General features: G+C 53.4%; 1 protein-coding gene across 2 annotated transcripts in view; it reads left to right on the plus strand.

The window, feature by feature from the left end:
• The window catches only part of DGKD (diacylglycerol kinase delta), a 113,319-nt gene extending 100,837 nt beyond the window's left edge, over window positions 1–12,482 (plus strand). For both annotated transcript variants that reach the window (XM_080668046.1, XM_080668047.1), the window contains 9 exons: window positions 789–902; window positions 1,866–2,000; window positions 2,293–2,444; window positions 2,770–2,881; window positions 2,966–3,058; window positions 3,905–4,024; window positions 8,086–8,200; window positions 9,456–9,586; window positions 10,390–12,482. In XM_080668046.1, the coding sequence (XP_080524172.1) occupies window positions 789–902; window positions 1,866–2,000; window positions 2,293–2,444; window positions 2,770–2,881; window positions 2,966–3,058; window positions 3,905–4,024; window positions 8,086–8,200; window positions 9,456–9,586; window positions 10,390–10,479 (1,062 nt within the window). In that variant the 3' untranslated portion in view covers window positions 10,480–12,482. The remainder of the gene's footprint in view (window positions 1–788; window positions 903–1,865; window positions 2,001–2,292; window positions 2,445–2,769; window positions 2,882–2,965; window positions 3,059–3,904; window positions 4,025–8,085; window positions 8,201–9,455; window positions 9,587–10,389) is intronic.
• The last annotated feature ends 1,783 nt before the right edge of the window (window positions 12,483–14,265 follow it).

Here is a 14,265-nt window from a genome sequence, read left to right on the forward strand (position 1 = left end):
TCATGAGAAGGGAGGCTGAGTAGAACAGATGTGGTCAGAGGCACAGGTGTGATGCAGAAGCCGGGCCCAGCCCTGACTGGTTCCGATCTGGGAAGGCTTCTAGGAGGAGGTGACATCTATGTTGAGACCTAAAGGATGATTTGGGGTGAGCCAGGTCAGGTGGAGTGTTGGGGGAGGGAAGAAGAGGAGGAGGCTGTTCCAGGCAGAGGGAGCAGCAGATGAAAGGCTTAGTGGTTAGACAATGACATGGGGCAGAAGTTGTCTGATGGCACTGTGCAGCGGGTGGGGTGCAGAGAAGTTAGAGTTCATACGGGGTTGTGTAAGCCAGGGGAGAACTTTGGAATTTATGCTGAGAACTCTGGGAGGCAGTGGTAGGTTTTAACCAGGGGCATGGCTTCCTTTGTATGTAAGAGCTAGTAAAAACAGTTAGCACAAATGGACACTTCAAATGTGCTGGTCACTCTTCTGAGACGGTGCACATAACAACTCCTTGAGGCATGTACCAGTATTATCCCACTATACAGATGAGGAAACTGAGGAACAGGGTAATGAAGTGATTTGCCAGGGTCACAAGGCTAGTAAGTGGCAGATCCGGATTTGATCCTAGGCAGCTTGGTTTCAGGATCTTAGAAACAGGTTCATACTGTAGCTGCTTCTTCAGTTAGGATGCATCACCTCCTTGTAGGGGCCTGTCTGCTTTTACCAGTGCAGCAGCCCTAACAGGGAGAAGTATGTGGCATGTGTTCAGGGAAGTGGGAGCCCAGGTCAGCTCTGCCTCCACCTTTCAGACTTTCGCAGCTCCGTCCTTTGATGATAAGATCTTGGAGGTGGTCGCTGTGTTTGGCAGTATGCAGATGGCTGTCTCTCGGGTCATTAAGTTGCAGCATCACCGGATTGCCCAGGTACTGGCCGTGGTCCTGGAGGCAGGGAGGGCCTGGGAGGCGGACTCCGGGAGAGCAGGACCTGGCCCAGAACCACAGTCTTGATGCTGCACTCTCCCCAATACATGCGTCCTGGTGCAGAGCCCAGAAGAATGGGTGCTCAAAATTGGGTCCAATTAGCACCCAGCCTGAGCTCCCTGCCCTGACTTTTTCTGGGGGTGCCCCCTGTCTACCCCTCTTGCTGAGATGGGATGAGATGAGACAAGCTTGGCCTGGCCTTGGACCATGCCTGCAGCTTTCAGAAGTGGCAGCTTGTGCTTGGGAACAGAGGCTGAGCATATATGGCCAGTGGAGAAAGTCGTGGCCTCGCCTAGCTGCTCTGAGGCCCTGCGGGGGAGGGGATGCAGCTTCTGGGCTCCCCCATTACTTATTTCTGGTGATGGGTTGGGAAGGGTCTGTCAGTCTGTGGGGTGGAGGAGGGTGGTGCTTTTATGCACAGAAACCTGGGTGGGAGCTGACTTGAACTGCAGGCTGTGTTATCCCGTCTGTCCCCACAGTAGGCTGCTGGGATTTCACTATTTTAAGTCTTTGACTGCATTTTTTGTTGGAAAGAGGAGCAGTGCATTCTTACCCCTTGTTGGCTGTTGGCTCTGTTCTGTGTTCACATGTGCTCAGGGATCCAGTGGCTCTTGGAAGCCATGAGTCCCGACCTGGGCCTGGTGTTTGTGTCTGATCACTGAGATTTCCTCTGCGATCACAGATGCAGTGCTGGGCGAGGGGGCCGGGCACAGACCCTAAGGCTCCATGAGCTTCGACCTGGACAGGGATGCTCTGACTGCAGGGTTGGCTGTGGGTGTGGTGTCTGCCGCTCCAGAGGGCAGCTGCCTGTGCAGGGTGTAGGGCAGGAAGGTTCCTGCAGTGCTCAGTGGCTGTGAGGCTCCTTGGTGAGCTCAGTGCACGAGTAACGCTGTGATGTTTGCTCAGTGTCGCACGGTGAAGATTTCCATCCTGGGTGAGGAGGGCGTGCCTGTGCAGGTGGACGGAGAGGCCTGGGTCCAACCTCCGGGATACATTCGGATTATCCACAAGAACCGGGCCCAGATGCTCACCCGAGACAGGGTAAGAGGGCTGCCTTTGGGGGCCAGGGCTCACCTGCAGGCACACTGTGGTGCTTCTATAAGAGGACTTGGGGGTTTTTAATGTTTAGTTCTAGGAAATTATTCTCTTTTTAGACGCCAGAATTAAGCCAATGGTATAGGAGTTCCTAGGACCGTTTCTCTTCCCCAGTGTAGAAGAGCCTGCCTCTCTCTCTCTGGTAGCCTCTAGCATGTCAGGTGTGTTTGTCATTGGTAGAGACGTGCTCACCTCTTGAGGTCAGTAGAAAGTGTAACTCTGGGTTCTCCTGCCCTAGGCATTTGAGAACACGCTGAAGTCCTGGGAAGACAAGCAGAAGTGCGAACTGCCTCGCCCGCCGTCTTTCTCCCTGCACCTGGGGATCCTGTCTGAGGAAGAGGCCACCCAGATGGACCAGTTTGGGCAGGCGGCGGGAGCCCTTATCCACAGGTCAGTTTCCGCCCACTGGAGCGCCAGGGCTCCACGTCCATCGCTGGCATGCATGGGTTGAGTTCCTCCTCCCAAGCCCTTGGTTGGCCTCCTTCACGCAGCCCAGCGGGGTTTCTGCTTGCCCTTGGCTTTGACTTATTTCCACTGATCCTCTTTGAGAGATACTCAGAGTTTACGTAGATGGAAGTTTAAAACCCCAGGTGTTTTCAGAGCCAGCTCACAGATCTGCACACCTGTCCTGGATTCCTAGGAACAGAGCACCTACTGCTTCCACTTTAGACCGCCCTTCGTCTGCTCTGATGCGTGGTGTTTCCGTTTTCTCTAGCATCCGAGAGATAGCTCAGTCCCATAGAGACATGGAGCAGGAACTTGCCCATGCCGTCAACGCCAGCTCCAAGTCCATGGACCGTGTGTACAGCAAGCCCAGAACCACGGAGGTACCTGCCCTTTCCCGGTCTTGCTCCTCTGGGCATGTGTAGCCCTCGGGCCTCCTCCATGATGTCTGTCCTGGTTCTTCTCAGGGGTTGAACTGCAGCTTTGTCCTGGAGATGGTGAACAACATGAAAGCCTTGCGCAGCGAGACAGAGCTGCTGCTCTCCGGGAAGATGGCCCTGGTGAGCTGGGGAGCTGGGCTTTTGCTGTGGGACGTGGCCATGGTTGCACATTTCAGTCCAGGTTTTCTGGCTTTAAGAATCTAGACTCATTGTTGGGAGAGGCCTCAGAGGTCAGGTGATGTGACCATGTGGTTGGAGTGCACACTCTTCTGGCCACACCTTAGCCACGCCATCCCTAGCATGTCTGATTCCTGCAGATGTGACCGCCTTTGTCAACGTAGACAGAATTCTCCCTTAGACGTCTGCTGGTCGGCAGCCATCCTCCTGGGCCCTGATAGGCACATGGGCTCACTGCCCATCCTCACTCAGCCCTACACACCTGGCTGAAGAGGCAGCTCTGGGGAAGCACTCAGGGTGGGGAGGTTACTGGGTCACAGGAGCTAAAATAGGGAGAGGCCGAGAGATGGCCTGGCCAACCTTCTTGTTTTAAAAAATGAGGACTTGGAAGGCCAAGGAGGCAAAACGACTTGCTAAAAGTCACACGGCTGGAGAATGGCCCCAAAGTCTAGTTTTTATACCCCCTGCTCTTCCCGCCAATGTGCCGCACTGTCCTGGAATGGAACAGCATCTCCTGCAGCTGGTGCCGGCGGGCTGGTCCTGTCCCTTTTGACAGAGGGCCCCACGGCACAGGGAGGCAGGCGAAGTGTCAGCCCTGTGAGTGTGGCTGTCCGGCAGGCTTGGTTTCCTCCACTGTTTATGAAAGGAGAGTTTGATTCTCTCCCCCAACACTCCTCAGAAGGGGAGGTGGTAGAGGACCTCTCTGAGTGGAGCTCAGCGCTGGGACTGCTGTGGCCCCAGCTCTCACTGCTAATAACCAGCGCGTCTCTCTTCCCCACGCGGGAGCAGCAGTTGGACCCCCCTCAGAAGGAGCGGCTGGGGGCTGCTCTCGCCGAGATGGACCGACAGCTCAGGAAGCTGGTGGACACCCCTTGGCTGTGCCAGCCCCTGGAGCCCAGTGATGAAGAGGTATGTGGGCATCCTAGGTGCAGCGGCCCTCCTGTTGGTGCCTGTATGAGTGTGCTCTGTGCTGCTTCGGGGTTAAGATGATGTCAGTCTGTCTCGAGTCTTCTCTAGTCAGATGCTGTGGAGAGAGGCTGGCGGGAGGAAGGAGTGGGGGGTGGTATTGAGAATGACCCTTGGTGACTGGGCATGCGTTATCCTTGGAAGCAGAACTGCCTGCTGACCTGGGAGTGGGTAGAAAGAAGGCTGATGCCCACCCGCTGTTTCCTCTCCTGTGGACACACTTTGGGCGGTTAAATGGCAGCTTTTTGAAAGTTTGTTTTTGACAGGGACAGAGTTGGTGTGTTTGACTCATACTCACACTTTCCTTCTTCACGCATTTAGAGACCCCCCACTTGGCACAGGTTCTAGAGGTGGACAGACAGGACCCCAGGCACATTGCACCCTGGGATGCAGTCACCTCCTGCCGCGGAGAGCAGGCAGAGGAGCCCAGACAGCTGCTTGCCGAACGGCCATTTTTGTGGGCAGCGTTGGATAAAGGCAAGCCCTAGGCTGCCTTCCTCTCAGGGATAGCGAACAGAGTGGGCCAGGAGAGAGTTCACCTGGTGACACATCCCACAAGGTAACTGCTGGGCGCTAACATTGAGCAGCACAGGAAGCCTCAGATGCTAACTCAGTGGAAATTGTGCCCCTGCGTTCTGCCCTGCCCACAGATTTCCTCTGAAGACGGAGAATGGAGGGCTAGGCTTGTCTTCAGTTAATGGGCAGAGGAGCAGCTGCTGCCGTGAGGGGCTCGCAGCCTGGTGCATGGTTGCAGGGTGACCAACCCACCCGGTTTGTTTGGGACTGTCTGGTCTTGGTACTGAAAGCCCATGTCACAGGGATTGTGGCTCCAATGCTTCAAACCTAGGAATGTTTTCAAAATAAATATCACCAAGTGCTGTGCAGCCGCCACAGAAACAAACACAAACCACCACAGGTCGTCCCTGGATGGCTGACCTCATGATCCTATGAGCCATGTCTAGAGCCACCCCAGTTTCTAGGTTCCCGGACATAGGCTCGAGGGATAGTGCAGGGGTTAGTTCTCCCAGGAGTCGGTGGGAAGTAGTACAGGTAGGTGGAGCCGAAGATCAGGTTTAGTTACAAACCAGACATGCTCTGCACTCAGGGCAGCATGCAACGCAGGGAGGGGCGGGGGCGGTGCCTTCATCTGATGGAACCTGAGGCCAGAAATTGCAGCCACATGTCCTGGAACAGCACTGGCCCTGGGGCCTCCTGTGCCTCCCCTGCTGGCCGCCTTACCACTCAGTGCTGCCTCCCCCGGGCTCCGGCTCAGTCTGCCCCTGTGAGGGAGGAGATAGGAGTGAAGTGCAGAGGCCCCAAGGAACCCTGGAGGGGATGGTGGCATTTCTACTAACATAAAAACAGGAAAGTCATTTACTTGAAAGAAAAAAATAAGGTAAATCTATGAGCAGGGTTTTTGGGAAAGTAAAATAAGTCGTACTACTCTCTGGCAAATATAATCAAAGGAAAAATGAACAGAATGCAGTAATGAAGGGAATGTGTAACAAAACACAAGAAAATAAAGTAAGTTATAGTAAAAAATGGTAATAAATTTTAAAATCTCAATGAAACTTGATTTTTTCAGGAAAAATTTAAACTAGGAATTGAAATCTGAAGACATTTAAAAAAGAAAAGCCACAGAACAATTTGAAAAATAATCTAAATAAATACTGCCTCCAAAGGAAAAATGCCAAGGAATGTGTACTTCCATATGTAAGAAGCAGCAATAAAGCTGGAAAAAGATGGACATTGTCCCAGTTTATTTTTTTAGATTGTGGGGAGAAACATGAAAGGTACCAGTCTCTGTCCTGTCTAACTTTAGTGTTAAGTGAATTCACAGTATTGTGAAACAAATGTCCAGAACTTGGTTTATTTTTTTAAAATTGGCACATTGATACCAAAATCCAGTGTTATCAGTAGATCCATACAAGTAATTTCTTTAAATCAAATAATTGATGGAAGAAACAATTTTTAAAAGAACTCTAGCTGGAAAGTGCAGTGGGATTAAAAGGTCATTTTGTGTCCCCTGGGCAAATACTGGCACAGGCGGGTCATTGGTGGCTCGGAGCGTCCCCGTGGGGAAGGGAGGAGTGGGCTAAGCCAGTGACCTCCTCTTGCCCAAAAGTGTCCATGTCCTTAGCAGCCTTGTGCTGCGGGGAGGAACAGGGAGCCATCAGCTCTTACAGGACAGACGGCTTGTTGGTGGGTGAAGGAGGGGCGAGAGGCTGAGGTTGCTTGAGGACCTGGACAGGGCCCTTGTTCAGAGCAGCGCACTGAGGACAGACTGACCTTGAAGCAGTTGGGGAGATTGGTTACAAAAAGAATTCATTAGCTATACATGGATTGTTGGTGGTGGTTTCGCATGATAACGGTGCTGTGATTGTGTTTAAAAAAGAGAGGATTGTCTCTTAGAGTTGCTTATGAAGTAGTCTTGGTGGAATAATTTATCTGAAATGTGTTTATTTTAAAAGGCTGGGCAGTGCTCGCTTTGGCAGCACATGTACTAAAATTGGAATGATACAGAGGAGATTAGCATGAACCCTGGGCAAGGATGACATGCAAATTCGTGAAGCATTCCATATATATTTTTTTAATAAAAAAGGGCTGGGGAGACAAAGTAAGATAACATGATAATCAGCCTCATTCTATTGGTCTTCTATCTTATGAATGGATGAACATATCCCTATTAAAAGTTAGAAATAAATGTAGTGCTCATTTACATTAACAAAAAATTATATAAACGCAGGGACAGGATTTTGTTTGGCTCCTGCGGGAAGCGCGGGGAAGTGCGAGGTGGGTGCCAGCCTGTGTGGGGGACAGACGAGCCGGGGTGATCGCCTGGGAGCTGCAGGTCTAGCAGAGCAGCTGTTAGAATCGATGATGGACAGTTTTGCCGAGTATAAGGAATTTGTAAGCATTAATTTCTTGAGTGGTCGGTGAGAAAATATCTTTGTGAGATCTCTTTCATAGTAGAGGACTTAAAACTTGGCATGCCTGTGATAGGAAGTCCGTGAAGGCGACTCCGAAGGGCGAGCAGGGAGATTAGAGGGAGCGGCTCACAGCACATTCCCACTGTGAGGTGCTCGTCATTCCCAAACTCTAGGTTTGGTGTAGGACCAGTGAACATCCCTATGCAGTTTTTCTCAGTGTGACCAAAGGTCCCTATCATAAGCTGCGAAGTCTAACCGTGAGGGTCAGTGTGGGGATGTGGGGGCTGGGTCCTGGGGGCATTCCAGGCCACGAGGGCAGGAAGAAAGGGGCACAGCTGGGGAATGGGGAAGGTGGCTTTATTTGCAAGTGCAGCCAGTGACATGCACTCAGCTTGAAACACAGGTGTCTGGGTGCACAGAAGGCGGGCCCACCGGTCGGGAAGGAAAGTTGAGTGAAGGGATGCTGGGCAGTGTTGGCTCTGCCTGGCCCCTAGAGTGCCCTGTGGGCCTGTGGCTGTCCAGTGGGGACTTGGGCCAGCGTCACGCTTGCTCCCCTCCTTGACAGTCTGCCTCCGGGAGTAAATGCAAGGGAAGAGTGCAAAGTGCAGGAAAAGCTTTATTTAGGAAGTTGTGCGTGACACTGATGGGAAAGCAAGGCACAGTTCTGTAGCTGCAGACAGATGACTCCTGCAGGCCGCGCGGGGGGAGGGGGTGGGGGTGGGGAGAGGGGGTCATCAGCCTGGGAAAGCACTAGAAGATTGGCTAAGTAACCTATCTGATAATCTTCCTATAATGGTACTGATATTTAAATAGTATTTACAAGGCTTTTTAATCACATGGGAAATGCATGGTGTAAAATGAAAAATAAAACATGAAAATACAGTGATCACCGTGAAACCACTTTTAAAAGGCATTAAAAATTAACAATAAACATGAGACTAAAAATCAAGGAAAAACACAAGAATAAGTAAATTTGGAACAAAGCATCTTTTGGCCCCGCCGCCTCTCTGATCCAGGTATGACTCAGGGCTTGGTGCCCTGGGGTCTGATTCTCAGTTTCTCCTTTCCACACAGAATGTGATGGATCTTTCCAAACGCAGCCGCAGCGGGAAATTCCGCCTGGTGACCAAGTTTAAGAAGGAGAAGAACAGCAAGAACAGAGATGTCCACAGCAGCCTGGGAGCCCCGGGTACCTGCCTCCTTCCTCTGGCTGTGTGCGCTGCTCTGTGCGCCTCCTGGCCTCCCCTTCCTTCCATGGTTCTGTGGCTCTTCCCCGAATTTCCCAGGCTGAGCCCCTCCCCCCACCCCCACATGGCCTGCAGGAGTCATGTCTGCAGCTACAGAACTGTGCCTTGCTTTCCCCTCTGTGTTGGGTGCTGACCGTTGTCATTTCCTGCCCTGAACTTGTTCCCCATGTAGACTAGGTGACCGGCCACTGAGCCACCTGCCTGCCCTGGATTGGGGGTTCGGGGTGGGAAGACAGCAGAGGTGACAAGACAGAGATACAGAGCTCCCACTCAGACCTGCTTCCTCTGTGGGGCTGCTGATTACCTTTCAATTGGTTCACTGATCAAGACCCCTGAACCTCAGGGACCTGGGCCACCAGCTCTTGTGGGCGGTGAAATCAATAGAAAATGACACTAAAGGACATTTTTCTTTTGGGTCAGCAAATTGGTGCTTAAAGTCTCTCTCCTCCGTCTGAAAAGTTGGCCTTGAGCACAGCTGTCCCCAGCGCCCTCGGGTGCCAGGGCCCAGTCTGGGCTTGGGCGGCGTTGGTGCCCGCTGGGGCAGTGCCCTTTGATTCTTCTTCTTCGCATGTTTGTCCAGAAATTGGGTTTCTTTTAATGATTGTGGCTCTGACTACATGAGCTTTCCGCGTGTCTCCCTTCCTGCTGTGGCCCGAACTGAAATGAACCCTCTTAGAACAGCGATTTTCAACCGGTGTGTTGCAAGAATGTTTAAAACATTCTTTTCCCTTAGATTGTCAAATTTAAAAAAAAAATAGCCAACAAAACAATAGCCATCCAAAATGAATGAATCAAAATTATACCTATATTTTTTTGTCAGATCGACAAAAAATACACTTTTTGGTGTGATGCAAAAGTTTATGTGCCAGGAGGTGAACGGCTGAAACTGCTCGAGGAGGTGGAAGGAAAGCTGGCTCAGCTGCACAGCCAGACCCACATTCCCCTCCATTTGGTTCCTCTGATCCCTCTGGGGACACGGGGACAGGGCTCAGGGACAGACACCAGCTTCTGCCGCAGCTGCACCCCTTTCTGCACAGCTCAGGGCAGTGCCAGTTGCTGGGGCATCGTGGGTGCTGGCTGCTGTGCTGTTTCGGGGTGCCTGCTGCTGGGGTGTCTGGGGCATCTCAGGTGCCCACTGCTGCTGCCTGGTGCTGGGCGCTGGCACTCACTGCTCTCCTACTTTTCCGTCTCCGACAGTTCACCTCTGGGGGACAGAGGAGGTTGCTGCCTGGCTGGAGCACCTCAGTCTCTGTGAGTATAAGGACATCTTCACTCGGCACGACATCCGGGGCTCCGAGCTCCTGCACCTGGAGCGGAGAGACCTCAAGGTACTTCCACACCTGGGCTTGCTCGCGGCTCCGTCTGTCCCCTCCCTCTGACCTGGCCATGTCCCAGAATCAGGATGCTCTTTACGGTTCTTCTTGGCCCTTTGTTTACAACGCGGGGTGACGTGTGTGACTCGGGGTGACGTGTGTGACTCGGGGTGACGTGTACACTCGGGGTGACGTGTGTGGTGCCCTGGGCAGTGATTCTCCACCAACCACAACCAGAGGGAGCCAGAGCAGACAGGCGGGGGAGCCTTGCTCTGCTGAGCCCTGTTGGATGGGAACTGTTGTCACTGAAGAGCTCCCTGTGGTGGAGGACTCGGAACACAAGGGGTTCCTCTCTTGGTGACACAGTCGATAAGAGTCAGGGAGACCCTGTGGCTGCTGGAGGCCTGGCGGCTTCTCCAGTGCAGCCCTACGCGCCTGTGTCCATGTGCACGGGCTTACATTACAGGCTGGGCGCCTCGCCTCATCTCAGGAGGGACAGGAGAGGGGGCGCCTGGCCCAGCTCAGGGGTGTGGTCTCGGCGCCATGTCCTGGGCGGTGGTGCTTGGGGAGGGAGGGTTCCACTTGCTGCCGGTTGTGTGTGGTCTTTGTCTTGTGTGATGTTCCCTCAACAGTGTTAGTGACTGGATTACAGGAGGGGTGTGGAGGCAGCTGCACGCTTGTCACTTCTTATGCCGTTCCTGTCCATCTGGTGTCACCATCATTTCCCTCATTTGTGTGCAGAGTTGCTGGGCAGCCCATGGTGGCACCCGTGGCCTGGCCTGCTGCCTGGCATCAGGGTGGCTGTGCTCTCGTTGCAGGACCTCGGCGTGACCAAGGTGGGCCACATGAAGAGGATCCTGTGTGGCATCAAGGAGCTGAGCCGCAGCCCCCCTGCCACCGAGGCCTAACCTCCGCCCTCTCAGCCTGCGTCCTCCGTTCCTCCTGTGACTGAGGCGCGGCCCGTCCTGGGCCCTTCTCATGGTGCTATTTCTACTCATGCTCGTGACAGGAAGCCTTTCAGACACTGTTCCGGCCAGCTCCAGGGTCTCGGGCACACCAACATGGCTACCTTTGGACACGCATCATTCTAACCCAGTGGTGTATGGGGTGACCGTGCCACCACCTCTGCTCCCTGGCCCCCGGCATCCCGGCAGAAACAGCCTGGCTGGGCCGCACACGAGTGTCCCAGGGCTTTCTCTCTGCCCTTTCATAGCGCGTTGTCAGGCACCGTCTCCCAGCAGGCTCTTTGGAGTCGGGGCCCAGACCCGCCAGCCACTCACGGTTCTCCACAGAGCCGGCCACTCACTGCAGATGTCCCTGTTTATTATGAGGTCCTGCCTTCCCTGGTTCGTAGGCACCTTGGATGCATTTCCAGTCCTATTCATTTAAATGTGACGTGAAGAGAAAGGAAAACTTGCTGCTCCTGGAGCTGGTAAACAGGTAGCCATGTTCTAGGGCCGATGAACCCCTGCCCCGTATGTCTCGGGTCCCTCCTGAGCTGTGGGCGTGGGGACATGGTCCTGTGTGTTCAGGATGCAGTAGCCTCGGTGCTGTCCGGGGCCAGGAGCACCCAGTGGCTGGTGGCCTCCCTGCAATGGAGGCTGTGTGTTGCGCTGGGTCAATATTCCTCTGGAGATGGCATGTCCATTCTGTCCTGAGAGCCTCTGACCTGTGGGTGGCTTCTCGTCTGGTGCTGCCAGCCCCCAGGTCCCTGGAGGTGTCAGTGCCTGTGTAGCTCCCTGCAAGTCGTCACTGCCTTTGACTTTGCCCCTGGCTGCCCTTCCAGAGACAGTCACACTTTACAGGGCTCTCTTCTACCCTGGACCTCAACCCCTGGGTGCCAGGGTCCCGCATCCAAAAGGGGAGGGCTGACCTTGTGAGGGGACTGGGCAGGAGGCCTCAGGGCGCTGTCCAGAGTCACCCATAGGGGGGTCCCTTGGAGACTCACAGCTGAACAGCATTTACCTGCCACTCACTCTGCAGACCCCTCTGACCAGCGTGTGCAGTGGGTCCTCCTTGGGCATGGCCAGGGACCCGTCTCTGGTTTGGGGGTGTTCCCACTGGTGGGTCTTCTGGGTGCCCACTCCTGTGCTCATGTGTGGTGTGTCGGCAGGGTTTGGAGTGAGAGCCCCGCGTTCTGCACATACCCTCATTGGACGTGAGACCAGGCAGTTGTGTCTGCCTTTCCTGCCCTGTGATTCTCTTTCCCGTCTGAACAGCTGTTTAAGTGGAGGAAGGTGAAGAGAGAGAGACTCTAGCCCCTGGAGATCACCTGTTTGAAAGTAGAGATCATGGGGTCCCAGAAGGGCGCTGCCCTGTTTGAGGTGGGCACCTGGATTCTGAGGTTCCCAGGGCGTCTGGATGGGATGGGACAGGCTGGAGCTTGGTGAGGAGGTGCAGGGGGAGTTGCCCAGGGCCACCCCGTGCCCTCAGTGCCCACCCGTGGGAAAGGCTTAGGTTTGGGTCATGTGTGGTATTTAAAATTAATATGTTGTCAGTGACTAAAGCAACACTGTTTACATAAAAGCCATTTTTATAATTCTTGTCAGTTAGAAGCAAAAGGAATGAACGTGAGTTTTTGCATGAAGGTGCGTCAGTGAAGGGCGGGCATCCGTTCCTTGTGGTGTCTTTGTTGTTGCACGTGGGGCTGTGCCTCTGCCCGCTCCAGCACCCCTGTTGTGTCGAAGGGTGGGGTGCCTGTCGGTGTGGGGGCAGGAGGAAGATCCCCGGAGAGTCTTGGAGAAAAGGTTTTGTGTTCTCGGGTGGGGCTCACCCTCATATTTATGATCTTAATTTATACAGCACTCACCGTGGAGCATATGCCTGCTGTGTTGCTATGTACATAGCCATGTTGGGGGTTGTAAATAAGTGGTTCTGTGTGTAAATAAAACAAGCCTGTTTTGGATCTCTCATTGTCTGATTTCTTGTCCTCGTTCCTTGTACTTTGACATAAAATGTTGGTTGCCAAAATCCTTCCAAACTGCATCAGAATTACATTTTTTCAGCTGCTCTAAAAATAAGTTGAATTTGTTCATTGTAGGCTTTTCTGCATTAACTTTGATTTCCAAAAGTATTGTATTGAAAATTGATCTAGCTTGCCTACTGAGTTTTTGGGTGACTTTACATTTTGTGCCCAAGGTCTCACTGTACCCTAGTGCTAGCCCTGTGCTGTGTAATCTAATTTTGAGTATTTTTAAGATTCTTAGCTTTTGTGGAAGCCACTGCTTGTGCCTGCAAACACCAGGTCTCCTTTCCCTCCTGCACCGTAGGGCGGGGGGGAGGGCTGCGCCCAAATATGCCCTGCAGCTGACACCACGTCTCCTTTGCATCTTGACTGATGTGACTTACTTTTGGTCAAAAAGATTTAAGTATTTACTGGGATTTCCAGAAAGTTTCCTTAAAAACCTGGGAGCATGCCTCTTTCCTCCTGCTGCTGGCCTGGAGGGTGGACTTGATGACTGGTCCTCCAGCAGCTAGCATGGGCCATGGATGGCTTGAGAATGGAAGCGAGTATCGAGGTTGATGATTTTGTGTGGGAAAAGCAAAAGCATATGGAAACACGAGTTATAATGATTATGCAGGTGTGGGGCCAGGGACCCCTACAAGAGATGGGTGAACTGGTGCAGAGAAAGCTTCTGAGCAGACTGGGCACATCTGGGCAGATGGTTGCAGTGTGGAGGCCTCAATGGAGACGTGGTCTGAGAGCACTGAGGTGGGCTGCACAGGGGAGCTGCCCACACTGGGGTTGGCGGGGAGGTTGGGCAGGGGGGCGGCAGCTCTGACTGCACCAGCCCCACCAGGGTGCTGGCCTTAGAACCTGCCTGTGTCAGGCAGGAGCGACTGCTTAGCCTCCTCAATTTTGATCACAAAAGCATGAACAGGTTGTAGACACATGGAAGGTGAGCAGCTGGCTGGGAGGTAAAGGCTCCCTGGCTCACGTTGTTCACAGAGGCAGATTCGGCCATAAGTCTCTGAGCCATTAAGGAAATGGTGTTGCCAGCCAAACTTCAAGCTGGCAGACGAAAGCCTGTGCTCACTTGGTTCCCAGGCACCTCAGTCCCTAGGGCTCCAGGATGAGCATCCTCTGGAAGGCAGTGCCCAAGTGTGAGGTCCTCCCAGCACCCATGTAAGGTGTACCCACAGGGACAGCGGATGTGTGAGGCTTTCTGGAGCAGGACAGGGCGGCCAGCGCAGCTGGGCAGGGGCTCACCTCACGTGGGCGGGGAGTTCGTGCCATCGTGTAGCAGCTTGGGCTTGTGATTGCTGCTTTGGGCATCTTCTGTTTCTCGGAAGAGGTTTCATTGTGGCCATACCCACTCCCTGTGTACTTGGTTCCAGGCTGGGCTTACATGTCATTTAGCTGTAGGTTGAACCTTGAGATGTTACATCCCAGAGGACCGTGTCGTCCTCCCCCGAGACCTGGGTGGGGAGCAGGAGCTGCCTGTGGAGAGGGACATGTGTGGTTCGCTGGTAGGTGGACTAGCTGTTAACATCAAGGTGGGTGCTGTCACATTTGATGTTTTTGTATGGGGTCTCTTGTGGGCAACCTTACCTGCCTTGCTCTCCCTCTGCTTTTATTTGAATGAAGTGACAGCAAGGTGGGCAGGGCACCCACTTTGAGCCCTTGGGTGTCAGGCCCAGGACTTTTACAGGTCCTGGAATGAGGCAGGCCTGAGAGGATGTCAGTCTAGAGC

Source organism: Plecotus auritus (assembly GCF_963455305.1).
Source record: "Plecotus auritus genome assembly, chromosome: 5".
NCBI classification, from domain to species: Eukaryota; Metazoa; Chordata; class Mammalia; order Chiroptera; family Vespertilionidae; genus Plecotus; species Plecotus auritus.